The following is a 27,136-nucleotide window of genomic DNA, read 5'->3' as shown; positions in this document are numbered from 1 at the left end:
AAGTTGTGGAGGAGGTTAAAGCAGGGTTAGGTTATAAAAAAAAATATCCCAAGCTTTGAACATCTCATGGAGCACTGTTCAATCCATCATCCGAAAATGGAAGGAGTATGGCGCAACTGCAAACCTACCAAGACATGGCCGTCCACCTAAACTGATAGGCTGGGCAAGTAGAACATTCATCAGAGAAGCAGCCAAGAGACCTATGGTAACTCTGGAGGAGCTGTAAAGATCCACAGTTCAGGTGGGAGCATCTGTCCAGAGAACTAGAATTAGTGATGCACTCCACAAATCTGGCCTTTATGGAAGCGTGGCAAGAAGAAAGCCATTTTTGAAAGAAAGCCATTTGCAGTTTGCGAAAAGCCATGTGGGGGACACAGCAAACATGTGGAAGAAGGTGCTCTGGTCAGACGAGACCAAAATTTTACTTTTTGGCCTAAAAGCAAAACGCTATGTGTGGCAGAAAACTAACACTGCACATCACCCCGAACACACCATCCCCAGGGTAAAACATGGTGGTGGCAGCATCATGTTGTGGGAATACTTTTCTTCAGCAGGGACAGGGAAGCTGGTCAGAGATGATGGGAAAGTGAATGGAGCCAAATACAGGGCAATCTTAAGCTTCATACACACGATTGGACTTTCATCTGACTTTTCCGTGGATTTTTGTCGAAATGGGCATTGGCTGTGAACTTGTTCTGCATACACACGCCAGAAAATTTTCAACCAACTTTCACCAAATTATGTGGTTTTTCAGCTCTTTACCGCCACCCTTTGGGCAACTTCTGCTTTGGTTGGCTGATGTTTAGCATTGGTTCTGAGCATGTTTGTACTTTAGTCCATCGGACATGTTGTCAAAAAGTTTGAGAGCGTGCACAGCGAACATTTGTCCATTGAAAATGCAACAACAATTGTCCGATGGAGCATGCAGACGGTCAGATTGTCCGATAAGACAGGTCCGTCGGACCGTTGTTGTCAAAAAGTCTGATCGTGTGTATGGGCCTTTAGAATGGCCCAATCAAAGTCCAGACTTAAGTCCAATCGAGAATCTGTGGCAAGAATTGAAAATTTCTCCATCCAATCTGACAGAGCTTGAGCTATTTTGCAAAGAAGAATGAGCAAAAATTTCTCTCCCTAGATGTGCAAAGCTGGTAGAGACATCCCCAAAAAGACTTGCAGCTGTAATTGCAGTGAAAGGTGGTTCTACAAAGTATTGACTCCGGGGGGCTGAATACAAATGCACCCCACACTTTTCACAGACTTATTTGTAAAAAAAATGTAAAACCATTTATCATTTTCCTTCCACTTCACAATTATGTACAACTTTGTGTTGGTCTATCACATAAAATCCCAATAAGATATATTTACGTTTTTGTATGTAATATGACAAAATGTGGAACATTTCAAGGGGTATGAATACTTTTTCAAGGCATTGTAATATAATGAAAAACCTAAACAATACAATATATATATATATATATGTGTGTGTGTGTGTTTAATATGAGAGGCCCATGCACTACAAAGTTAATGGTAGATCTAAAGGGAATTGTACAAACAGTTTGTCTAGCTTAGGGTCCGTCTTATGATGGACCATACTCTCTTCGATAAATGATTGATTCCTTTTCCCATATATTTTGTGCGATCGGAATAATCAATCTATAGTCGACAACCCAGTTGATCTATATATCACACATAGGGAAGTGGATTTCAATCAATAGTTGAAATGTAAGATCATAAGCTATGAATTGCTTCTCTCTTTCTACCATGTAATCTTAAATTCTGATTGATGGAAATACAGTCGAATACATGACCAAAGCATCCCATTGCTGCAAAACAATAGATCATTTTCCACCCTGGTCGATCAGCTAAATTTGATCAGATGGGATCTAATTTGTTTGGAAGGCAAGTCTGTCCATACATTATACAATTTTCTTGTAGATTTACCAAAACCATATAATATGAGGTCAAAACATAAATACTTTCAATTTGTATGCAATCAGGCAGGCCCTTGCACTACATAGTTGATGGTAAATCTAAAGGAATTTTAACAAGAAAATTGTATAATGTATGGCCAGCTTAAGTTATGCCTATTCAATTATTTTTGTATTGCCCATTGATTGGATAATACAAATAGAAACATGTAGGGCCACCAATACAGAGCTACTTACTGGAAAACATTCCACACCTTACTGGCTGATCCAAACCAAAGCACGGATCCTTTACCCCATATACCTAATATCTATTTAGCCAACATTACGGTGTCTTTGCTGAATGCAAGAAAATAGATTACAATATTAGTAATTGGATAGCATATTGTTTTCAGTGAAATGTATTTATATATAATGTGTGTGTATAATATATTATTACATATATAAAATATAGTATATAGTATGTTTGCATGTGTGTATAAGTAATATATTTATATTAGTAATGTATATAAAAAAAAAATATATATATATATATATATATATATATATATATATACTGTGTGTGTTTATATGTGTGTACGTGTATGTATATATAGATATATATATATCTATATATATAAATTCATTTTACAGGAATTGGGCTTTCAATTTTCCACCCATGCCATGTCACTTTTCTATACAATTTTTCCAGAACTGAAATATAAATGCTCTGTTTTGCTTTCCAATGTACATCTGACTTTCTCCTTTCCAGGCTTATGCATCTGTTGTGTTTCCAACTTGTAACACTTGTTTAATTATCTCTGCTGCAGGGTAGACCCCATCCCTTATGACACTCCCAAACCAGCCGGCCACACGCGTTTCGTCTGCGTATCTGACACACACTCCAGGACAGATGGCATCCAGATGCCATATGGGGACATTCTGCTGCATACGGGTGATTTCACCGAGCTGGGCCTGCCTTCAGAGGTTAAGAAGTTTAATGACTGGTTAGGTAAGGATCTGTTGCTTGCCAGTGACCCTGATTAACCTCTTTTTTGGCCATCTCTCTCATTGTCCTCTAATTGAATGTAAGCACTTGATTCTTCTCTGTGTTCTGCTTCAGATGCTGATGAATCTGCAATTAAAGGTGAATTAAGAGCGTGAAGTGACAATTTTACATTCTTTGTGTTTGCGCTGTACAAACACAAATAACCGTGTCTGCTGGTTAACATACTTGTGAAGTTAATTCAATTCTTGAAATGTGTTTGTGCATAGTAAGTGAGGTCTGCATCAAAAGGACACGCTCACATATAATTGATATTTTGATTGTGGGTGGCCGATGGATGGGATAGTCTCCCCTTGCCTTTACACAGCTCTAAATATGGATTTAAACCGACATGAGTCTCACACACCAGGAATAAGGGTACTTTGTTTTAAAAAGTGATTTATTTTCTGTTTAGTCCAATGAGATCTGAAAATAGCAGTCACAAAGCTGAAAATAGAGTGCCTTAGGTTTGTGTAAAGTGGGGGTATTGAATAAAAATCTAGGGGGTTTCTTCTGTAAAATTTCCTTCCAGCAGAGTCCAAATCGCATGTTTGTTTTAAGACTGAGATTCTAGTATGTGTATAGTCATTTTATGTAAAAAAAAAAAAAAAAGTACAATTTCCATAGCATTTCAATAACATTGTCAATTTTCAGAGTGCCTTCTTACATCAGATGTCCCCATCATAGTGCCCCCTTACATCAGATGTCCCCATCATAGTGCCCCCTTACATCAGGTGTCTCCATCAAAGTGCCCCCTTACATTAGGTGTCCCCATCAGAGAGCCCCCTTACATCAGATGTCCCCATCAGAGTGCCCCCTTACATCAGATGTACCCATCAGAGTGCCCCCTTACATCAGATGTCCCCATCAGAGTGCCCCCCTACATCAGGTGTCCCCATCAGAGTGTCCCCTTACTTCAGATGTCTACAACCAGCTGGATACTGGTTCAAGTCACAAAGTAGATATTTGCCAGCACACCAAGGATCAACACAAAGTAGCATCCAAACGGATAGTTTATTGCATGATCACAACACAATGAGAGTGTAATGTTTCGGAGTCACGCAGGACCCCTTCATCAGGTTTACTGCAGTGGTCCTGCATGACTCTGAATCGTTGCACTCTACTTGTCTTGTGATCATGCAATAAACTATCAGTTTGGAAATTACATTGTGTTAATCCATGGTGTGCTGGCAAATATCTTTGTCCCCATCAGAGTGCCCCCTTACATCAGGTATCCCCATCAGTGTGCCCCCTTACATCAGGTGTCCCCATCAGAGTGCCCCCTTACATCAGATGTCCCCATCAGGGTGCCCCCTTACATCAGATGTCCCCATCAGAGTGCACCCTTACATCAGATGTCCCCATCAGAGTGCCGCCTTACATCAGATGTCTCCATCACAGTGCCCCCTTACATCAGATGTCCCCATCAGAGTGCCCCCTTACATCAGATGTCCCCATCAGAGTGCCCCCTTACATCAGATGTCCCCATCAGAGTGCCCCATTACATCAGATGTCCCCATCAGAGTGCCCCCTTACATCAGAAGTCCCCATTAGAGTGCCCCCTTACATCAGATGTCTCCATCAGCGTGCCCCCTTACATCAGGTGTCCCCATCAGAGTGCCCCCTTACATCAGATGTCCCCATCAGGGTGCCCCCTTACATCAGATGTCCCCATCAGAGTGCACCCTTACATCAGATGTCCCCATTAGAGTGCCGCCTTACATCAGATGTCTCCATCACAGTGCCCCCTTACATCAGATGTCCCCATCAGAGTGCCCCCTTACATCAGGTGTCCCCATCAGAGTGCCCCCTTACATCAGATGTCCCCATCAGGGTGCCCCCTTACATCAGATGTCCCCATCAGAGTGCACCCTTACATCAGATGTCCCCATTAGAGTGCCGCCTTACATCAGATGTCTCCATCACAGTGCCCCCTTACATCAGATGTCCCCATCAGAGTGCCCCCTTACATCAGATGTCCCCATCAGAGTGCCCCCTTACATCAGATGTCCCCATCAGAGTGCCCCATTACATCAGATGTCCCCATCAGAGTGCCCCCTTACATCAGAAGTCCCCATTAGAGTGCCCCCTTACATCAGATGTCTCCATCAGCGTGCCCCCTTACATCAGATGTCCCCATCAGGGTGCCCCCTTACATCAGATGTCCCCATCAGAGTGCACCCTTACATCAGATGTCCCCATCAGAGTGCCCCCTTACATCAGATGTCCCCATTAGAGTGCCGCCTTACATCAGATGTCCCCATCAGAGTGCCCCCTTACATCAGGTGTGCCGATCGGAATGCCCTCTTACATCAGATGTCCCCATCAGAGTGCCCCATTACATCAGATGTCCCCATCAGAGTGCCCCCTTACATCAGAAGTCCCCATTAGAGTGCCCCCTTACATCAGATGTCCCCATCAGCGTGCCCCCTTACATCAGATGTCCCCATCAGGGTGCCCCCTTACATCAGATGTCCCCATCAGAGTGCCCCCTTACATCAGGTGTGCCGATCGGAATGCCCTCTTACATTAGATGTCCCCATCAGAGCGATGCCCTGTACCTTTTAGCACCAGGCAGGCAGAGGGCAGGGCGGAGCAGTCTGTAGATCTGGATTGAAGAACACCTTTGTTGTAGCACACATCTACACACAAATGTTAATATTCTGTATGTTTTGTGCACCGTGCTGGCGAATAAAGTATAGGTGCATTTTTTCAAAATAAATAATTTGCACGTGCCGAGCGGGATTCCCGTGAGTCCAGTCGCGGGTCCCGTGGACTCGATCGCCCCTGGGATACCCGCGATCGTCTCACGGGGAGGCTTAACAGGGAGATGCGGAAGTAAACAGCATCTCCCTGTTCTGCCTAGCAACAAGTGACACTGATCTCTGCTCCCTGTGATTGGAGTAGAGATTAGTGTTCACTAACACTCAGCCACGCCCCCCACAGTTAGTAACACGTCCCTAGGACACACATAACCCCTACACTGCCACCCCCTGGTTAACCCCTTCACTGCCAGTGTCATTTACATAGGAATCAGTGCATTTGTATAGCACTGATTGCTGTATAAATGACAATGGTCCCAAAATTGTGTCAAAAATGTCCAATGTGTCCGCCATAATGTCGCAGTCACAATAAAAATCGCTGATTGGTGGCATTACTAGTAAAAAAAAAAATAATAATAAAAATGCCATAAAAAATCCCCTATTTTGTAAACGCTAAAAATTTTGCACAAACCAATCAATAATCGCTTTTTGCAATTTTTTTACCAAAAATATGTAGAAGAATACATATCGGTCTAAACTGAGGAAAGAAAATGTTTTTTTATATATTTATGGTGGATATTTATTATAGCAAAAAGTAAAAAAGAATGCGTTTTTTTGTTTATAGCGCAAAAAATTAAAACGCAGGGGTGATCAAATACCACCAAAAGAAAGCTCTATTTGTGGGAAAAAAAGGACGTCAATTTTGTTTATGAGCCACGTCACACGACCGCGCAGTTGTCAGTTAAAGCGTCGCAGTGCCGCATTGCAAAAAGTGGTCTGGTCTTAAGCCAGCAAAATGGTCTGGTCTGAAGGTGGTTAATAAAATCAAGTGTGAATTGACTATCTTATTTGTTTATTTATTTTGCAATGCAACCAGGTTCAGCCAACTACTGACATGTTCTTTAGGGTGGACTTTGTTCTGTTGTGTCCATTGTAGTAGGTGACACTGCAGTAGATTGGACAGCGTCAGAATGGGTAAACATACTGACCTGTATTGTTACAGATACAGTACCATTCAGAAGATAAACATACTACTGGATTGCTAAGCATGGTAGCCCTATAAATGCCAGGATGAATGTTAGATGCGCTCTGCCGGCAGTTAGTGCCTGCTGAGTCATTTTTAATATAAAATGTTCGTGTTTGGCGGGAGTGTGCAACTAAATTCTGCTGTCTCCACTGCTTCCAACTCATTTGTGATGCTGTCACTCCAGGTCAAGGCAAACTCGATCTTATTGTGGTTAGAGCCAGTGGATGTCTTGTGTAATGCTTGGCTGATTTTGTTCATTACTGACTTTTAAGCAGGGTCTGTCACTCTGTAGTAGACATGGCCATGCTAAGAAGGTGGGTGGAATAAAAGGAACAAAATGGCAAGGGTGACATAATTTCCTCTGTAGTGTTCATCGCCCTCTCACTTCCCATCTGCTTCTTGGAGCACCTATGCGTTTCCATCATACCTCTCCCTCAACCCAAGCTGAAGGTTATTTTAACCCATTTTATTTAAGGATCTATATTTTGTCAATATGGTGGCCAAAGGCAGGTAGAGATTATCTAGGTGCAAAATTAACTGCTGTATTCTGAGTTTGGAGCATATATATATATATATATATATATATATATATATATATATATACTCAAAAAAATTAAAGGAACACTTTATAAACACATCAGATCTCAATGGGGAAAAATAGCAGTCAGGGTGCAATTGTCTAGCCTGTAGAAATCTGTGCATCCCTCCATGGATATGCCTCCCCAGACCATCACTGACCCACCACCAAACCGGTCATGCTGAACAAAGTTACAGGCAGCATAACATTCTCCACGGCTTCTCCAGACCCTTTCATGTCTGTCAGATGTGCTCAGGGTGAACCTGTTCTCATCTGTGAAAAGCACAGGGCGTCAGTGTCCTGCCGATTTTGGTATTCAATGGTAATCAGTACTGCTTGAACCTTGAAGAAGGGGACATACCCGAAAGCTTGTCCTGAAAAATTGTATGTTAGTGCAAATAAAAAAAGTATCACGGACAGTACTCAATTTTCTCCAGTATTCAATGGCAAATACCGATCAAGCTCCACAGTGCCAGGCAGCTAGCACAGGGCCCACTAGAGGACAATGGACCCTCCAGACCACCCTCATGAAGTCTGTTTCTGATTATTTGGTCAGAGACATTCACACCAGTGGCCCACTGGAGGTCATCTGTCAGGCTCTGGCAGTGCTCATCCTGTTCCTCCTTGCCCAAAGCAGCAGATACCAGTCTTGCTGATGGGTTAAGGACCTTCTTAGGCCCTGTCCAGCTCTCCTAGAATAGCTGTCTGTCTCCTGAAATCTCCTCCATGCTCTTGAGACTGTGCTGGGAGACACAGCAAACCTTCTGGCAATGACACATATTGATGTGCCATACTGGAGGATTTGGACTGCCTGTGCAACCTATATAGGATCCAGATGTCGCCTCATGCTACTAGTAATGACACTGACCCTAGCCAAATTCAAAACTAGTGAAAAACAGTCAGAAAAGATGAGTAGGGAAAAAAATGTCAGTGGCCTCCACCTGTAAAACCTTTCCTGTTTTTGAAGGTTATCCCATTGTTGCCCATCTAGTGCACCTGTTGTTAATTTCATTAATGACAAAGCAACTGAAACTGATTAGCAAAACCCCCCTCTGCTATCTAACTGACCAGATCAATATCCCAGAAGTTTCAGTGACTTGATGCCATACACTGATTAAAAAGTGCTCCTTTAATCTTTGTTGAGCAGTGCATATATATATATATATATATATATATATATATATGTATGTATATATATATATATATATATATATATATATATATATATATATATATATGTATATATATATATATATATATATATATATATATGTATATGTATATATATATATATATATATATATATATGTATGTATGTATATATATATATATATATGTATGTATGTATATATATATATATATATATATATATATATATGTATGTATATATATATTTATGGCCCAGAGCCCTCTGACCGATACGGATAAGGATGACAAACAAGGTTAACACAAACTCGCTTACTTGAACCGGACCTGAAAGTGTGCCCTGGCCTAACGTAGGGTATACCAAAATAAGGGGGCATACCCTTGATAGAGAAATGAGTAATAAATGAAATGAAAATGAAATGAAGTGAAATGAGTACTCGCTCGAGGAGTATAATGCTTGAGAAATGCCCTGACAGGGGATGGGTGGGTGGGTATCGCGCACCGGAACCGACGAGGGAGCCAGGCGAACGGGCTGGTTATATACACCACCGGGCTCCACCCATAATTCCAGGCCACCATACTGGCCTTTCCATTTATGGCCCAGAGCCCTCTGACCGATACGGATAAGGATGACAAACAAGGTTAACACAAACTCGCTTACTTGAACCGGACCTGAAAGTGTGCCCTGGCCTAACGTAGGGTATACCAAAATAAGGGGGCAAAAACATACAGGTAGGGAATGCCTTTATTGATTCAAGTTTGTTACTGGGTGAGCTTGACAAAGGCCTGGGCCATCTCTACTTGCGGATTGGGTATGTAACGGGCGAAACAGGTGGACTTCCACCTACCCAACTTTTTGATAACGTGGACCGGGACCCCTTGGCGGGAGGCAGTTGAAGCCGCTCCGATCCGAAATGAATGTCCGGAGTAGTGAGCCGGATTGAGGTGAAGGATGCCCAGGAGTATCCTGACATGCTCCATGAACTGGGCTGCGTTCAGTGGCTTACCGTGGAATGGCAGAAGCGGGCCAGTTCCTGGTTGATCGGCCAGAAGGGTCAACAAGCGGGTGAGCATGGCGACCGGGCACCAGCGGTTGTTAGTTTTATAAAAATGTATGTCCGTCCCTGGGCCGAGCTGCTGCGTCTTGGATACTGCTATATGTAGGATGAAATGGTCTCCGTGCCTGACCAGGTGGTGCTTGCATAGCGTGCGAGCTGAGGGGCTACTGGAGGTAAACTCGTCTGGCCGCAAGAAGCCGTAGAAGGCCAGGTGTATGGCTGCTTGTATAATGATACTAGTGTGGAGTCCGAAAGGTGCAGTGGCCAGAATATCGGACATGTTTCTGAAAACGTCTCCTGTGATAGGCAGGCGTTTGAGGGAAGCCGCAGGCTGGCGTTTCTGGATGCCACGCATGACGGCCCGAATGGCGTGAAAAGTGAACAAGGAGGGTTCAGCAGGGTCCTGGAGGGACGTAAAATGTTGTACCCCGGCCAGATATAGTCGGATCGTGTTGAAGGATAACGCCAAGTCCGAGTGGCAATGGGCAATGAAGGCCAGAACTTGCTTGACCCGGGAGGTCTCTGTGGAGCGAGATGTTAAGAAACGGTTAAAGGCCCTCCAGGCTGTTTGGTAGGCCTTGCGGGTATTGTCTGCGAGGGAGTGATTGATGAGTTGCGTCGCGGCTACTAGGTGAGGGGTTAATCCAGGGTCAGTTGAGACCAGTCCGGGATAACTGCTGACGTTGGTCCGGCTCCGGGCACCTGATCGAAAAAGGAAACTAAGTTAAAGCGGGAGAGGGCGTCCGCTGCCCGATTACATTTACCGGGGATAAAGGCACAATGAACATTAAATTGAAACAATAATGAGAGCTGGACCAGCCGCCGCAGGAAGGACATAATCTCCAGAGACTTGGACCTGCCTTTGTTAATGATTTCCGCAGTGGCGAGATTGTCCGTTGAAAAGGTCACTGTTTGACCGGACCAACTGCGGCCCCACGTATGGGCAGCGGCTACGATGGGGTACAACTCGAATAGGGAGGACGTCTCGGTGAAGCCCGGAATAGCCAGTATCTGAGGAGGCCAAGGGGCTGCGAGCCAGAGGTGGCCAAAAATTGCCGCAAAACCTGTAGAGGCCGCTGCGTCGGTCACGACCTGCGGTGACGAGGAGGACACGGAGGGAATGAATAGGGACACACCATTCCAGGACGTCAGGAATTCCTCCCACATGGCAAGATCAGCTATAGCTGCGGGGTCCAGGCTGAGGATATGCTCCGGGTCTTGTGAATGAGACAGTAGGACTAACAGGCGTGATATAAAAGCGCGACCTTGAGGGATGATGCGCATGGCAAAATTAAGCATACCGAGAAGGGACTGTAACTGCCTCTTGGTACAAGTTCTGGTGCGGGTGAAGTCCCTCATGACCGACCTGATGCGGCTTAGTTTATCCGGGGGGAGGCTGGCCTGCATAGTGCTGGTATTTAAGCTGACCCCGAGGAAGGTGATTGCCTGCGCAGGGCCCTCCACCTTGTGCTCAGCAATCGGGACGTCAAGGTTATTGAAGACCACCCTTAGTTTATCCAAATCCCCTGGAAGGGAGCCAGGTGACTCGACCAGCAGGAAGTCATCCAAATAGTGTATGACTCCCTGGCACTGGGCTACGTGCAGCAAGATCCATTCGAGAGCCTGCGCAAACGAGTCGAAGAGCCAGGGGCTACTCTTGGACCCGAAGGTTAGCTTAGTGGCAAAATAGTAGAGCTCCCTCCATTTGATGCCATGCCAGCACCAGAGAGATGGGTGGATAGGAAGGAGCTTGAAGGCGTCCGAGATGTCGGCCTTGGAGAGCCATGTTCCTGTGCCTGACTTGAGAATGGCCTGGATGGCCATGTCTACGGACGCGTACTTAAGGGAGAACTCCTCAGAGGGGATAAGAGAGTTAAGACTGGGGACAGAGGAAGAATAAGGCGCTGACAAATCGTAGACCAACCTAAGTTTATTGGAGAACTTGCCCTTGACAAGCCCAATAGGGCTGACTCGCCAGGTGTTAAATGGGGGCTTCGTGAAAGGGCCTATGATGAAATCCCGGTCTAGCTCTGCCTGTAATAGCTGGTCGATGGCTTGAACGTCCGTGGCTGCTGACCGCAGGTTCTGGCACTCGTGTGTAAGGTGAGGGAGGGAAATAAGTCCTGTATGAAAGCCCTGAGTAAAGCCCTGGACTAGGTAGGTGGCAAGTGAGGGGGTGGGATGATTGGCGAGGTAGACGCTGAGCCACGACACGTTGACCCGGCTTAGTCAAGATTTTCTAGCCTGCTTGACCTCGCACATGAGCCTGGGATGAGCTCTATTACATCGTGAGCATACATGGAGCAGCCTGCACTGGCTGAAATTGCACGACCCGCTGTTGTAGTTGTTGCAGATGGCTGCGCCCCCCAAGGTCTTGACCGGGCGCCCCAGTTTATCCGTCTGCGGCAGGCGTACCGGCGCCGGTAGGGCCTGGGCAGTGCCTGAGGTCGATGGACCGTCTACGGGTGGGGTTGCCACTGAGCTGGCACACCAAGTCGCGGTGTGAGTAGCCGACTGGCAAATGGCACAAAGAGGAGACCGCAGCCCTGCGAAGTGTCGACAGAACAACTCGGTGTCCAAGACACTCCAATCCGTAGGTATCTGAAATTGGGAGAGCCTGGCGGCCGCCTTAGCGGAGAAGGAGCGGTGATAGTCATAAAATGCAAAACCGCCGTATTTGTACCCCAGGTCAACTACTACGTGGAGGTAACGATCCAGTTCCTCCCTCCTGCCGGGGGAGGCCGAGCAGATGACATCCCTCAGCATGCCGAAGGCCAAGGTGAACTCGGTGACTGAAAGCTTCCTGTCCAGCCTGGGGTCTTTGGCTTTGAGGACCACCGACACGTCCCCCCAAGTGTAAGCTTTATTTTCTGCCAGCTCATGAATGGATATCAGGAGTGAAGCCAGATTGACGTCCTTTCCCTCTAGGATGTCCTTCCTGATGTTGGCTGATATTAAATGAGAAGGGTACACTACTGGTGTACACCCGGGGGTACCTGCGCTGGTGTTCTCCACTGCTTGTAAAGCTGGTGTAGGAGGAGAAACAACTGGGCGGGTCTCGAGGAGGGCCACCCGACTCTGAACCTCTGACATTGAGGTCGTCAGGGATGACACCAGCGTGTGAAGCTGCGTGATGGAAGCAGCGATAGAGCCCAGGGAGGCCTGCTGGACACTATCCTCAACCGCGGCTGGGGGAGGAAAAAGGAGCCCGAAGAGCTCGGCCTTTCTGGCTGTAGCTGGGAAGGGTACACCCCTACGCCTCAACTCGGCTGTCAGCCTTGGAATGGTCCATGATCTGAAGGACCTTTGGCTGCCGCTCTCTGAGACGAGAGACGGGGACAACGGAGCCGTGAAGTCCTCGCTGCCAGCCTGGGACATGGTGGCAAAATCCAGGCTTGGTGAGCCTATTAATCCTAGGGTCCGGGTTTTTCTCCTATACGGAACCTAAGAGGGTGACATGGATTACAAGACTCGTAGGAGACTCCTAAGCAAACATTTTTTTTTTTTTTTTTTTTTTTTTAGAGAAGGATACTACCGCTTGTGAGCGTTCCCTTCCCAGAAGATTCTCTTACCTAAGGAGGCACCGTCCGACCCGGTGCAGGTTGGACCTACTGAAAACTCGACTGATCTGAGGAGATGAAGGTGAGTTTGTATGAGACTCCTATACCTGCAGAGAGATGTCTAGCTAAATAGTGGAGGTAAGACTTGAAATGTGATGGAAGACATAACTGAAACGAGCTACATAAAAACGAGCAGACAACTGAATTTAGAATAACGTGCATATGGCGACAGAGACGTGACTTGGTTGCGCCGCAGATGCAAAACTTCCTTTCCTTCCCTTTCCCCATTTTTTTATTCCTTTTTGTTTCTAACGCAAATTGCACATAGAACGTGGGGCTCAAGCGAAGGTGGACCCTGCCACGTGGAGCTCAGGCAGGGGGGTGAACCCCGCCACGTGGAGCTCAGGCAGGGGGGGGGGGGGGGCCTGCCGCGTGGAGCTCAGGCGGAGGTGGAGCCCGCCACGTGGAGCTCAGGCAGAGAGGGGGGGGGGGGGGCCTGCCGCGTGGAGCTCAGGCGGAGGTGGAGCCCGCCACGTGGAGCTCAGGCAGAGGGGGGGGGGCCTGCCGCGTGGAGCTCAGGCGGAGGTGGAGCCCGCCACGTGGAGCTCAGGCAGGGGGGGGGGGGGGGTCTGCCGCGTGGAGCTCAGGCGGGGGGTGACCCCGTCACGTGGAGCTCAGGCAGGGGGGGGGGGAACCCCGCCACGTGGAGCTCAGGCGGGGGTGAACCCCGCCGCGTGGAGCTCAGGCAGGGGGGGGGGGGAGGGGACCCCGCCGCGTGGAGCTCAGGCAGGGGGGGGGGAGCCTGCCACGTGGAGCTCAGGCAAGGGGGGGGGTACTGGAATGAGGTGTAGCAGCTGGGCGCACCAGAACGAATCGATGCATAAGGAATGCGATGGGATTCGAATTGGAGCGTAATAAGTGACAGAAATGATATGCCATGACAAAGACTAGAATCAAGGACCATGCTTGAACCTGGGAGTGACTCAGTCTCTGGAGCATGTACAGAAATGAGGCCGAACCTTGGGGCACTTCGAAGCGAATCGGTGCGTTAGAGATGCGACGGGATTCGAATCGGAGTGTGGTAAGTGACAGAAATGATAACATGGTTAGAAGTGGCAGAAAATGAAATGATTCAACATAACCGACTGGCATGATTGAAATGACTGCAATGATTGACATGGAAAGAAATGACCTGACGGACCTAGTACAAACGGTATGAAATTATTTTTTTTTTTTTTTTTTTTTCTTTGAACAACCTGAGATTGACATTGCCCGGACTGCTCAATTTAGCGTGACAAGCAGACAGCTGTGCTTTCGAAACGGTTCGATCGATTCGAACACGACAAAATGAGTCGTTCGGTTTAGCAATGACGTGCTACGAAACGAAGTGCCTGTCGGCACGAACGACAAGTACCGAAAAGGTGACAACGACTTCTTCGAAGAAGGGGTAGTGACATGAGGTATCGAATATAAGTTAAGACGTTCGTGTAACCTAGAGTGAGTGGTTCGTGAGTTCCGGAATCTAGTTTACGTGACTTAATAACACATGAACGAAAAGGGTGCCGAAGCCCTACCTGCGACAGCCGGCCCAGACGTGTTGTACGACAACGGAAAATTCGATTTAGAGTATAGCGACTCAGACGGCAACCAGACGGACGCTGACGAACGACAAGGCTTTGTCGACACGAGGCGGACGAAAACGTGGAACTCACGAACCCGGCTCACTGTAAAGTCTTGTGGATAGTCGGCCCTTGATTTCTGACGTATCAGATATCGCGCACCGGAACCGACGAGGGAGCCAGGCGAACGGGCTGGTTATATACACCACCGGGCTCCACCCATAATTCCAGGCCACCATACTGGCCTTTCCATATATATATATATATATATATATATATGTATATATATATATATATACATACAGTATACCGGTATGCACTATATTACCAAAAGTATTGGGATGCCTGCCTTTATTCACACATGAACTTTAATGCCATCCCAGTCTTAGTCCGGGTTCAATATTGAGTTGGCCAGCCTTTGCAGCTATAACAGCTTCAACTCTTCTTGGAAGGCTGTTCACAAGGTTTAGGAGTGTGTCTATGGGAATGTTAATGTTTGACCATTCTTCCAGAAGCGCATTTGTGAGGTCAGGCACTGATATGGACAAGAAGGCCTGGCTCGCAGTCTTTGCTCTAATTCATCCCAAAGGTGTTCTATCGGGTTGTGGGGATCAGCCAAGTTCCTCCACCCCCAAACTCACTCACCCATGTCTTTATAGATCTTGTTTGCGCACTGGTGCACAGTCATATTGGAACAGGAATGGGGCATCCCCAAACTGTTCCCACAAAGTTTGGAGCATGAAATTGTCCAAAATGTCTTGGTTTGCTGACACCTTAAGTTTGCTTCACTGGAACTAAGGAGCCAAGCCCAACCCCTGAAAAACAACCCCACACCATAATCCCTTCTCCACCGAATGATCTGGACCATTGCACAAAGCAAGCTCCATAAAGACATGCATGAGCGAGTTTGTCATTCTAATGTTTATTTTACTGTTCTGTCCCCTATGGGAGAAGGTACACATAGTGCTTTGTCCCATGTTTCTAAGTGTTTTCTAACTTTAGTTATGAGGTCCAAACTGCCCCTCTCCAATCCTGCCATAGCCAACTTGACAACAGCTTTGAAGGAGACGGCTGATTCATAGCTGCAACTTGTCTCGGCTGTGTTTCCTGAGACAAACAATGATAAGAGGAAAGCAGAGGAAAGGGGACATGTTAGCCCATGCATTCCTCTTGCCGTTGCTTGTCTCAGGAAAGTGTTCACAGCCACGGCAAGCTGCAGGTATAAAGCAGCCGTGTCCTTCAAAGTTGTTGTCGGATCGGCAATAGCAGGTGGGTAGGGAGCAGGTCAGTCTTTATAACTTGAGTTAGAGAGCATTCAAAAACATGACAAAGTACTACGTATACTTTGTTACATGGGGGACAGAACTAAAAAAAAAAAAAGATTGTCATACATGACTACATACATATATACATGAAAATACAATCTCTTTTAAGCTTCATGCACACTGGTTCATGAAGCCCTACAATATAAATTTCAGGCAGCTCCAGCTCACAGCTGCCCATAGTAATAAATGACTGTACATAGGTATATGCCTTGCATAAAACGTGGCATAGACGCACAATTCGCATTCAGAGACATACACCTCTGCATGTGTACGTGTTTATATGCAAATACGGCAATACCCACCTAGAACCATTCATTACTATGGGCGGTTGTATGCAGCAGCTGTGTCTCCCAAGTATAGAAACAAACCTGCCATTTACATTGTATGGCCTCATGCGCCTGTTTGCATGAAACCTTGGATTTAACAAAACTATGAGGAGCCACCAAAACTATCCAGTCAGTTTGTATCCAGCTTGGAAACCCCTCATACTGCTTCATTGCATGTAGATCTAAAGGGGATTGATTGTATGATCCAATTGTAATATGTGTGCTGAGCTCCAGGGATCACACTTTGCAGACTTGAAGCTTTATATGTATTTACAGGTGACACCAGATAGCAGTGGATCTTTTTATTATCAATAATAATTATACATAATATTACAAGATATTTTAAAGCCTATTCTATAATATAATTTTTGGTAGCATTATACCTTATACAAGGTGACAAGTTCTCTTTAATATTCCCAAGCTTGAGATAGTTCCTCTCATCTCTGGTTGAATGAGCGAGGGTCTATATTAGAAGATGGAATTTTAAAGAGAATTTGCTATTTTGTGATGCTTTTATACAGGAAAAATATGCAGCTGACTTACATTTTTAAAATCATGTGCATAATAGATGACACATCTATGTCAAATCAGATATCCACCAACATTTCAAAAATTCACATTTACTGGCAATCAAGTATACTAGAGATCACATTTTGATAAAAAAAACAACTTGAAACAATAATAAAAAAAAAAAAACAGCCTTGGAAATAGCATATAACGATCATTACTTAAACATTTGTTAGCTTGTGGCAAGACGACGTGGAACTAAAAGTTCAATAAGAGGATATGAATGGGGCAATCACTGATCGTGCTTGTAAAGCAGATGTGAAGCCTACACAAAGCAATCAATAACAGTGCTATTAAGGCAGCAATCCTAATATGCAAATAATATGGCCAAATTATGTGTCCAAGTGTGTTTTTTTGTTCCTTTATTTTCACAAAGTAACATCTCTTAACAAAGGTGCACTGTACGTCAGGTGATGAGAATATATCTACTTATTGTTTCTGATGATATGGATAATCTTAGAAGTGCTTAGAAATGCATGACAAAAAGCTGTGGAAGGAGATCATCCACAGTTGTCTCATTAAAGGGACCCTGTCAGCAGACCATTCATTTCAACAAATGTCCTCCCATAATGTTATGTGTACGTTTAAAGAGGAACATCACCAAGATTTCTTAATTTTTTTATTTAAAAGTCCATGGATTCCAGTGATGTCTCCCCAAAGCCAATTCTTCTCACTGCTGGGGGTCCCTGGCACTGCCATTTGGGATAAAAGAGTTGGCTGTGACCTTCTGATGAATCACAGCCAGCCCCCCACTGCACATGCATGAGATTGCGCAGTGCAGTGAGACTGATCCTGCAGCCTCCTGGGATGTGTGATGTGTCTCAGGAGGCTTGGGGTCAGAACAAGTGGTGTCATCCATGCCTAGTTGAGAATTCATGAAGTGGGAGTGGGCACCAACTAAAAAATGGTACTTGTTCCCCCAGTTCAAAAAGAGTGAAGTTCCGCTTTAACGCACTGTGTTTTCTACATGTCATTTACCTGTAGTGGCCTTCCTTGTGTAGACATCCAAAAGCCCTGAAACTGGCCACTGCCATCTTGGATGTGATGTCAGCAGTGGAGATGACCCCATGAGTGTTCAGATGCTCTTCTGAACCCACGTGGCTCAGCCCGCCAGGAAATGCTCTCATCTATAATGGGTTCCCCCTTACCGCAGCTGCAAATATACACACCTCTTGTATACATTCAGCTACGAGGTGCAGAATGCCCCTGCCACAGATGATTGGTCAAATACAGGTGACAGCTTCCTGGTGGGCTTGACCACATGAGTTTGGAAGAGCATCTGAACACTCCTGAGCTCATCTCTACTGCTGACATCACATTGAAGATGGCGGTGCCCAGTCTCAAGGCTTTTGGACAACTATACTCATGTCTAGCTAGAGCACACTGGGGTTTGTCATTCCAAGACCTCCTGCACATTTGGTGTTTAGCTCATGTATGTCAAATTGTGGCATTTCAGATGTGCAGGAGGTGCAGGAGGTCAAGAGGCTGGATGCTGCACTGAGTGATACTCGTGTTTAGGGCCTGATGCATTAAGGTACAGATGATTGGTCTATTACCAATCATTCTGGTGGCTCGACCACATGGGTTTGGAAGAGCATCTGAACACTCCTGAGCTCATCTCTACTGCTGACATTACATTGAAGATGGCGATGCCCAGTCTCAAGGCTTTTGGACACCTATACTCATGTCTAGCTAGAACACACTGGGGTTTGTCATTCCCAGGCCTCCTGAACATTTGGCGTTTAGCTCATGTACGTCAGATTGTGGCATTTCAGATGTGTAGGAGGTGCAGGAGGTCAAGTGGCTGGATGCTGTACTGAGTGATACTCGTGTTTAGGGCCGGATGCATTAAGGTACAGATGGTTGGTCCATTACCAATCATCCTGGTTGGCTCGACCACATGGGTTTGGAAGAGCATCTGAACACTCCTGAGCTTATCTCTACTGCTGACATCACATTCAAGATGGCGGTGCCCAATCTCAAGGCTTTTGGACACCCATGCTTATCCCTAGTTAAAAAAAAAGGGGGTTTGTCATTCGTAGGCCTCCTGCACATTTGAGGTTTAGCTCATGTATGTCAAATTGTGGCATTTCAGATGCACAGGAGGTCAAGTGGCTGGATGCTGTACTGAGTGATACTCGTGTTTAGGGCCGGATGCATTAAGGGACGTATGCCCAGTACTCAGAATTCCTGCATTCCAGGCATAGATTTTGACCGACTGCTGGCTGTGGGCTGGGTGTTGCCTCCTGAACACCTGAAAATGCTGGGATTGGATGCACATTGGCTAGACCCCCCCACCCCCCGTGTACACGTACCCTGTTTTGATCCTTCTTCAAAATGAATCATCATTTAGAATGTTAAAAGCAAGTTGTGCGTCTTGTCTTTGATACACATATCGCTCCTGCCAGCATGCAGACTGTAGGCTGTTGGCATTCCGCTGAATCCAGAAGGTTCTCTCCGTCTGATAAATAATCTATACTGGTTTTGCATAAAAGTTTTCAGACTGCACACAGAATGACCTTTGTGGTCACTTAGTGACTGAAAAGGTCTGCGAGATAATTTATTTGCATTGTTTTCATATGAACATGCCCCTTGGGCCTTGTAACTCCGCAGTCACTTGACCTTGGCGATTGTTAACCGCTTTAAACACAGTTAGTTTAAATAATTGTTTTCATTTGATCTGTTGTGACCTGCAAGAAAGGGAACATGTCTTTACCAAGTCTGGATCATCTTACAGTTCACTTCTCCCCTGGCCACGGTCTGTGTTCACTTATATGATTAGACTGTAGCAAAGCTCACTTCCTCCACAGCCCCACCATCCTATGGCAGATCAAAGCAGCATTTGACACGTTGTGTAACACAACTTCACCCTTATCCTTGTTGGGGAAACATTCACATGATTCATGACTGCATATGGACTGAAGATGTCTTTGCGTTAATTGAAGGTGAACTCCTGCATAACAGCTGGAATACACTGTGACTTCAATATATGTGCAATCATTTATATGGCAAAGGCTTTGGCCCGCATTTGAAGATCCAGTCACCCCTGCCAGATAGCCCAGTCAGGTCCTTAAAATGGAAGAAAAGCCTAAATCTGGCCATACATGAATTGAAATTTGGCTGGTTGAGTAGGGACCATACAAATTTTGATCCATCTATGGCCAATCCCAATTGTCAGAAGTCAATTTAATGACAAAAACGGGCTTGTTGAAAAAAATTTCTTTAACCGCTTGCTGATCGCCGCATACAGATGTACGTCGGCAGAATGGCACAGGCAGGCAAATGGGCATGCCTGTACAACCCTACAACAATTTGTCACCTATCGGGCACACGCGTGCCATGGGAGTGTGCCTGCGGGTCCCGGGAACTCAATGTTCGCTGGCGGGCCAAGATTGCGGTGAGGAGAGGCAGAACAGGGAGATGCTTATGTAAACAAGGCATTTCCCTGTTCTGCCTAGCAATATGACAGAGATCTACTGCTCCCTGTCATCGGGAGCAGTGATCTCTGTCATGTTGTAGTGAGCCCATCCCCACTACAGTTAGAATCACTCCTTAGGACACACTTAACTCCTTGATCGCCCCCTAGTGTTTAACCCCTTCCCTGCCAGTGTAATTTATACAGTAATCATTGGCTATTTGTAGCTCTGATCACTGTATAAATGACAATGGTCCCAAAATAGTGTCAAAAGTGTCCGATGTGTCCACCATAATGTCACGGTCCTGATGAATATCGCAGATCGCCACCATTACTAGTAAAAAAAAATAATAATAAAAATGCCATAAATATATCCCCTATTTTGTAGACGCTATAACGTTTGGGCAAAGCAATCAATATACACTTATTGCGATTTTTTTTTTTTTTACCAAAAATATGTAGAAGCATATGTATCAGCCTGAACTGAGAAATAATTTATTTTTATATATATTTTTTGGGGATATTTATTATAGCAAAAAGTAAAAAATATTGCTTTGTTTTTTTTAAATTTACGGTCTTTTTGTTTATAGCGCAAAAAAATAAAAACCGCAGAGGTGATCAAATACCACCAAAAGAAAGCTCTATTTGTGGGAAAAAGGGATGTCAATTTTGGGTACAATGTCGCACGACCGCGCAATTGTCAGCTAAAGCAACACAGTGCCGAATCGCAAAAAATGCTCTGGTCAGGAAAGGGGTAAAATCTTCCGGGACTGAAGTGGTTAATCAGTGCTGCCACTTATCTGCAGGGGAGTCTCAGAATACAATGACACCGTGGGGAGGATTCCTTCATCCACCTCGATTGTGTGAATAAGGGAATTCCTTTTCTGGCTGATTGCAAAAAAATTATGTATATATGGCCAGTCTAAAGCAGCCCATAGATGGTGACAATTTCTTTCCTGCAACCACGGGTTGAAAAGCTATTAATCTGATTTCCCCATCAACACAGACAATTTCGACAGGGAAAATGCAGAGCAATTGCCTTCTCCTTGCAGGGGCAGGGGAAGCCATCCCCGCCAAGAGAAGACATTTATCATCGTTAGTGGCTATAGCAGCTGCTTGCAGTAATCGAAAATGAATCCAACAGGTTGGTTGTACCCAAGTTGATTGATCTATCAACTTGGTACATTCAGCCTGCCTATTAAGGGTTTGAATCTCGGCTGAATTTGACTCGTGTATGGCCAGCCTAAATCTAGCAATTCAGCAGGAACCAGCCAAATTTCGATTCATGAATGGCAGTTCCCATTCATAAGAAGTCGATCTATCAATCAACGTTCCATGAACGGCCAATGGGCTGCAGCACTGATCAGTGTATTCTGATGGTGGAGGAGTCCCATTGTCAAAATACAAAGACACAGTAGGGAGGATTTCCCCATTCACCTCAAAGGTGTGAGGAATAGGTGGGCAAATAGTGTATGGCAAGCTTTAAGCAGGCCATAGACTATGCAATTTTCTTTCCTGCAACTGCAGGAAAGACAATTACTTGTTTCCCCCATCAACGCAGCAAGTGTTGATGGGGGAATTCCTCCTGCAGAGCCATTGTGTTCTCCCGGCAGTGTGGGACATGAAGAGCCGACATGCTGGTTGTACCAGTCAAGTCAATCGACAGGTGAATGAATGTCTAACTTGCTGTACTGGATAGGCATATTAGTAGCTATTAGCGCCGCACATTTTTTACTTTATCTATAGCAGGGGTCTCCAAACTTTCTAAAAAAAGGGCCAATTTACTGTTCTTCAGACTTTAGGGGGGCCGGACCATGCCTAGTGGGAGTAAACTATGCCCAATCTCTGTTATTAGGGAGATAAATATTTGGCGTCAGTGGAATTATGCTCAATTGTTAGTGTCAGTGAAAGAAATTATGCCCCATTGTTGGTGGCAGGGAAAGGAATAGTGCCCATTGTTGGTGGCAGGGGAGGCTAGACTGTGGCCATTGGGGATAAAAAATGTCATGGTGTCAGGGTGAGTAAACAATGTCCTACCTTCGGTATTAGGGGTATTTTTAGTGCCCCATCATTTGTGTCTTTGGGTTGAATAGTACCTCATTATTGGTGTCAGCAACAACTCTGTTGTTGGTGTCAGTGGCAAGAATTATGCCTCCATTGCTGGTGTCAGTGGGAAGAAAAATGCCCCAAGGGCCGGATAAATGCAAGCAAGGGGCAAAATCCGGCCCCAGGGCTGCTGTTTGGAGACCACTGATCTATGCAATCAGCCTGCCCATGGATGGATAAAATCTTGGCCAGTCCCCAATAAAATGGTTCTTGGACCTGTTTGAAAAAAAGTAAAGGCCAGCAGCTAAAATGTTATATTTTCACCAAATGTCAATGGAAAACTCCCAAACTGGACACCTATTTCATTTTGATCTCTTCTTCATGTACAGTATATCAACCTAAGAAGTGGAAATTAAATTATATACAACATAATTCTGAAGTCCCTGCACCCCTCCCATTCACTTCTACTGAAGAAGAATGCAGAGCTCAGATCAGAGGGGCATGTAGGAGCCAGTTCACTGCCTGTGTTTACATTGGCTTTCTCTGAGCCGATTGAGTGTAGTACCGCGCCTGTGCTGGTGAGCTGTGTAGTCTTCTATGGACTTGTACGTATGTTAGCTTAGGACCAGGAGTGGACTGACAACTCATGGGGCCCCCGGGCAATAGGAGATTATGGGGCCCCCAGGCAATCAGAGATTATGGGGCCACCCAGTATACAATCACACAGTATACACAGACATGTTTCTATTGGCTGAGAAGGTATTGGAGAGGTGGGGCAGCTATAATCTTGGGATTTTTAGACCAAAAGGATGTCGGTGAGGGACATTTAAGAGACAGATGTAAATAAAACACAGATTTTTACATACTGTCCCTGGTTTTACTGAGGGCAGTGCCCGAGTGGCCGAATGGTCAGTCCGTCCCTGCTTAGGACTAATGCAGACATGTTTGTTAGGGGGATTTGGCAGGCTTCATTGAGGTCATGAGCAGGTATGGTCTTCTGTCATCCAGTAGTTATCCCTGTCACTGTGCTAATGGGTGGATTTTCAGGGTAACCAGTTTAAAGTTAATTACTCTTACTCTGGTGCACACAACGGTATGTAACATGTGGTGCAATCTTCAGTGTGCCCGATGCATGGGTTTATGTACATTTATGATTGTATATTTCTTTTATTTTTGTAAACTTTTCAATTTCCATTCTTTTTTTTACATGAATTTATTGCTATTACATAGGGGGGCCAATAGATTAGCTCCCTCTGCTCTACCCAGCGACAGCTGCCATGCCTTCCCTGGTCCCGCCAGCGGGACAGCGGAGCCCGGGATACATTCTAGAGGAGGTCGTGCACAGGGGTAGTATGTTCCTGACTGTAGAAGTGATCAGACGACTTTGTAGCCACCCAAATCACTTCCATCAGAAAGTCAGCTTCACAAATACACACACACTCCCCTCCCAGTCACTGTAGAATCTGAGAGTGTGCCAAAAGATGCAGCTGCCAGCCCCATATGCCTTATGTTGGTGGCAATAAAAAGGGTAAAGAGACTATCAGGTGGGGCGAAAAAAATTTAAAAATAAAACCCCCCTACATAACAAGACCCATAATACTTACCTTTCTAGCAGGTAGTGAGTTTGAACTTCTTGTCTTCAAGAGCTTTGGTGACTACAGAATTTTCAGCATCCAACAAACTTCTGGGTATAATGAAAAAAGGGGCGTGTCATTGGCTACCCCAAAAATTGCCCCAAGACAACATAAATTGTTGTGGACTATCTCAGTACCCAGAGATTTAGACAAGGTAGATATAAAAATATGATTTTATTGAAAAAGAACAAAAAATTAAAAACATTGAATACAAAATTGCATAAAATGGTTATTGCATAATAATACAAGTAATACAAAATAAAGAGCAAATAAACCCCACAAGTATATGGGGAAAAAGATGTAGGTCCAAACGTGATCCTCAACATGTTTGCTTCAAGGGTCGCTTCTTCAGGAGGAGTTGACCATAAACAAAAATATGTATATGTAAAAAAAATATGCACGTGTGGGTCTATATAGTCTATAAATGGGATTAAAAGGAAAGGGGGGGAGGGGTAGGTAATAAAGAAGGCGGGGGAAAGGAGGGGGAGGGAAAACAGGTGGGGGGGAAATGAAACATCGATCCAATTAAGGATTTTAAATTGCGAAACAGAAAATCCAACAGGTGTAAAGTCCCATGGGTGAATAAATATTCATACAAAGTAATGTTCCATAGATGTGCAATCATGTAGGTCTTCTGTGTTGTAATAGTAAATCCAGTGTGCCGCCACCAAGTAATAAGGCCGTTTACTGTACTTTCAAATCCTATAACCATGAAGGTCTAAGCAAGCTCAGCATTCACCAGCCAACTCCAGGTGGACTAATGCAGCCTTCTATTTGCTCAATACTTGCTCAGACAATAGTTTCGGCAGCACTCAGTAAACAAAACACTTGAAAAACTCCATATTGTACAAACTTTGTGCCTCCTTTATTTTAAAAGCAGGGTAAGGTTTCAAACAAACCACCACTCTGCTCTCTCTGGCGTATATGAGGATATCACCGCTATGTGAGAGCATGACTGGCAATCACCGGCTCTCCTCTCACTGAAGACCGAGAACCGAGTGATCAGTGGTCTTTGATTATTCAGTTCTCAGTCTAAAGGTCCGTAAACACGATCTGACTTTTTGACAACAAACATGCAAATTAGCTGTTTTAAGGCAACATCCGACCGTGTGTACGCTCCATCGGACAAACTTTTTCGGTTTTCATTGGACAAATGTTGGCTGTGTGAACAGACAAACTTTTCGACAACATAAGTCCGATGGAGTAAAGTCCGATCGTGTGTACAGAAAACCATCGGACTTTACAAACACGCATGCTCAGAACCAGTGCAAAAGATCAGACAACAATACAGAAGTTGACCAAAGGTGGCGGTAAAAAGCAGAAAAACCACATGATTTGGTGAAAGTTGGCTGAAAAAGTCAGATCATGTGTATCTTTAACCAGTTCACTGCCAACGCACTTTGTACAGAAATCCACAGGAAATTTTGTTTAAAGTCCGATCGTGTGTATGAGGCTTTAGAGGTGGCGGGGGACAGATGCAGCATCAGACCGATGCTGCATCCACCTAGTTGAGTGTGATTGTTTTTTTTAAATCCCACACTTCTCTTCTAACATACAATGAAGAAGCCCAACTCCTAAATAGTGTTAATTTCGTTGACTAAAACATTTTAGTCGACCATACTATTTTAGTCGACTAAAATATAACTAATACTAAAACAAATGAGATGACTAAAATACGACTAAAACTAAAATGGGATTTTAGTCAAAAAACTAATGCCGAGTACACACGATCGGACTTTCCGGCAGAATTGGTCCGGCTGACCAGAGTCCGTCGGACAATTCGATCGTGTGTGGGCTCCGTCTGACTTTTTCTTCCCAAAAGTCAGACAGACCTAGAAATAGAACATGTTTTAAATCTTGGTCCGTGGGACCAGGTTCCTATCGGGAAGCCTGTTCGTCTGTATGCTGGTCCGACGGACCAAATACAGCGCAAGGGCAGCTACAGCACCTGCCCGCGAGAATGTTTCCAGCGCGATCCTATTGTGCTGGTTCTTGGCTACAGGGTACTGTACACCAGGCTCTTAGGTCTGGTATGGATTTTAAGGGAAACCCCCTACGCCAAAAAAATGGATTGGAGCAAAATCCATACCACACCCTTATCTGAGCACACAGCTGGCTGGTCAGGAAAGGTGGTGGGGAAGAGCGAGTGCCCTCGCCCCCTCCTGAACCGTACCAGGCCGCATACCCTCAACATGGGGGGGTGGGTGCTTTGGGGAAGGGGGACTGCCGGACTTCCCGACGGACTTTCAAAATGAACGGACTTGCCCGTCTGTTCATTTGGAGCGTAACTCCAGGTACGACGGGACTAGAAAGGGAAGTCAATCTCGCCTTGTCTGATCGTGTGTATGCAGGTCCACTCTTTCGGAAAGCCTGTCGGAACCTCGCTGAAAGTCCGTCGGGAAGTCCGTCAAAGTCCGGTCCTGTATACGTGGCATAAGACTAAAACTGAATTAAAATTTGACTTCAAAATTAACAGTGGTCTGTAGTGCATGTTCATACCTCAATACCATAAATAATAGCATATTCGATTTTTCACTCCAGCAGTATATAATGAGTTTGGAAATTGCAGAGAAATGTTTACTATTTAATTACAATTTAATTACACCCATTCGATTTTAGACGACTAAAATTAGTTCTATTCGACTAAATACGACTAAAACTAAAACAATTGCAGAAGACTAAAACTAAAATGCTATTTTAGTCCTAAGACTAAAACTAAATTTAAATTCGCTGCCAAAATTAACACTGCTCCTAAACCTTCAACTTTTTGTTAAGACAGTGTTCAAATCTAGTGCAACTGATGAGATATTATTATTATACTGGATTTATATAGCGCCAACAGTTTACAATATAAAGGGAAACAATGCAGTTACAATACTATAAAATACAAGAGGGCCAAGAAACCCTGCTCATAAGAGCTTACTATCTAATATGATGGGGCAAGTGATGCAAAAAGTAATAACTGTGGGGGATGAGCTGATGGAAGCATTAAATGCTCAGCTGTTAGCTAGAGGTGGGATTGGCTTCCCTGAAGAGATGGTTTTTTTAGGGATCTTCTAAAGGTGGCTGGAGTAGGAGATAGCTGAACAGGTGGAGAGTTCCAGAGGATGGGAGAGGCTCTAGAG

The 27,136-nt window shown here is 45.0% G+C and overlaps 1 protein-coding gene across 2 annotated transcripts in view; it reads left to right on the top strand.

Annotated features, from left to right (window-relative positions):
- Positions 1–27,136, top strand: part of MPPED2 (metallophosphoesterase domain containing 2) — a 323,138-nt gene that overhangs the window by 112,087 nt on the left and 183,915 nt on the right. For both annotated transcript variants that reach the window (XM_077460864.1, XM_077460865.1), the window contains exon 3: positions 2,735–2,916. In XM_077460864.1, coding sequence (XP_077316990.1) covers positions 2,735–2,916 — 182 coding nt within the window. The remainder of the gene's footprint in view (positions 1–2,734; positions 2,917–27,136) is intronic.

Source organism: Lithobates pipiens, unplaced genomic scaffold (assembly GCF_037356315.1).
Source record: "Lithobates pipiens isolate NorthernLeopardFrog02 unplaced genomic scaffold, aLitPip1_a1.2 Scaffold_10, whole genome shotgun sequence".
In the NCBI taxonomy this organism is placed as follows: domain Eukaryota; kingdom Metazoa; phylum Chordata; class Amphibia; order Anura; family Ranidae; genus Lithobates; species Lithobates pipiens.
Note: the sequence above shows the minus strand (reverse complement) of the source record. Positions and strands in the feature narration are given on the sequence as shown.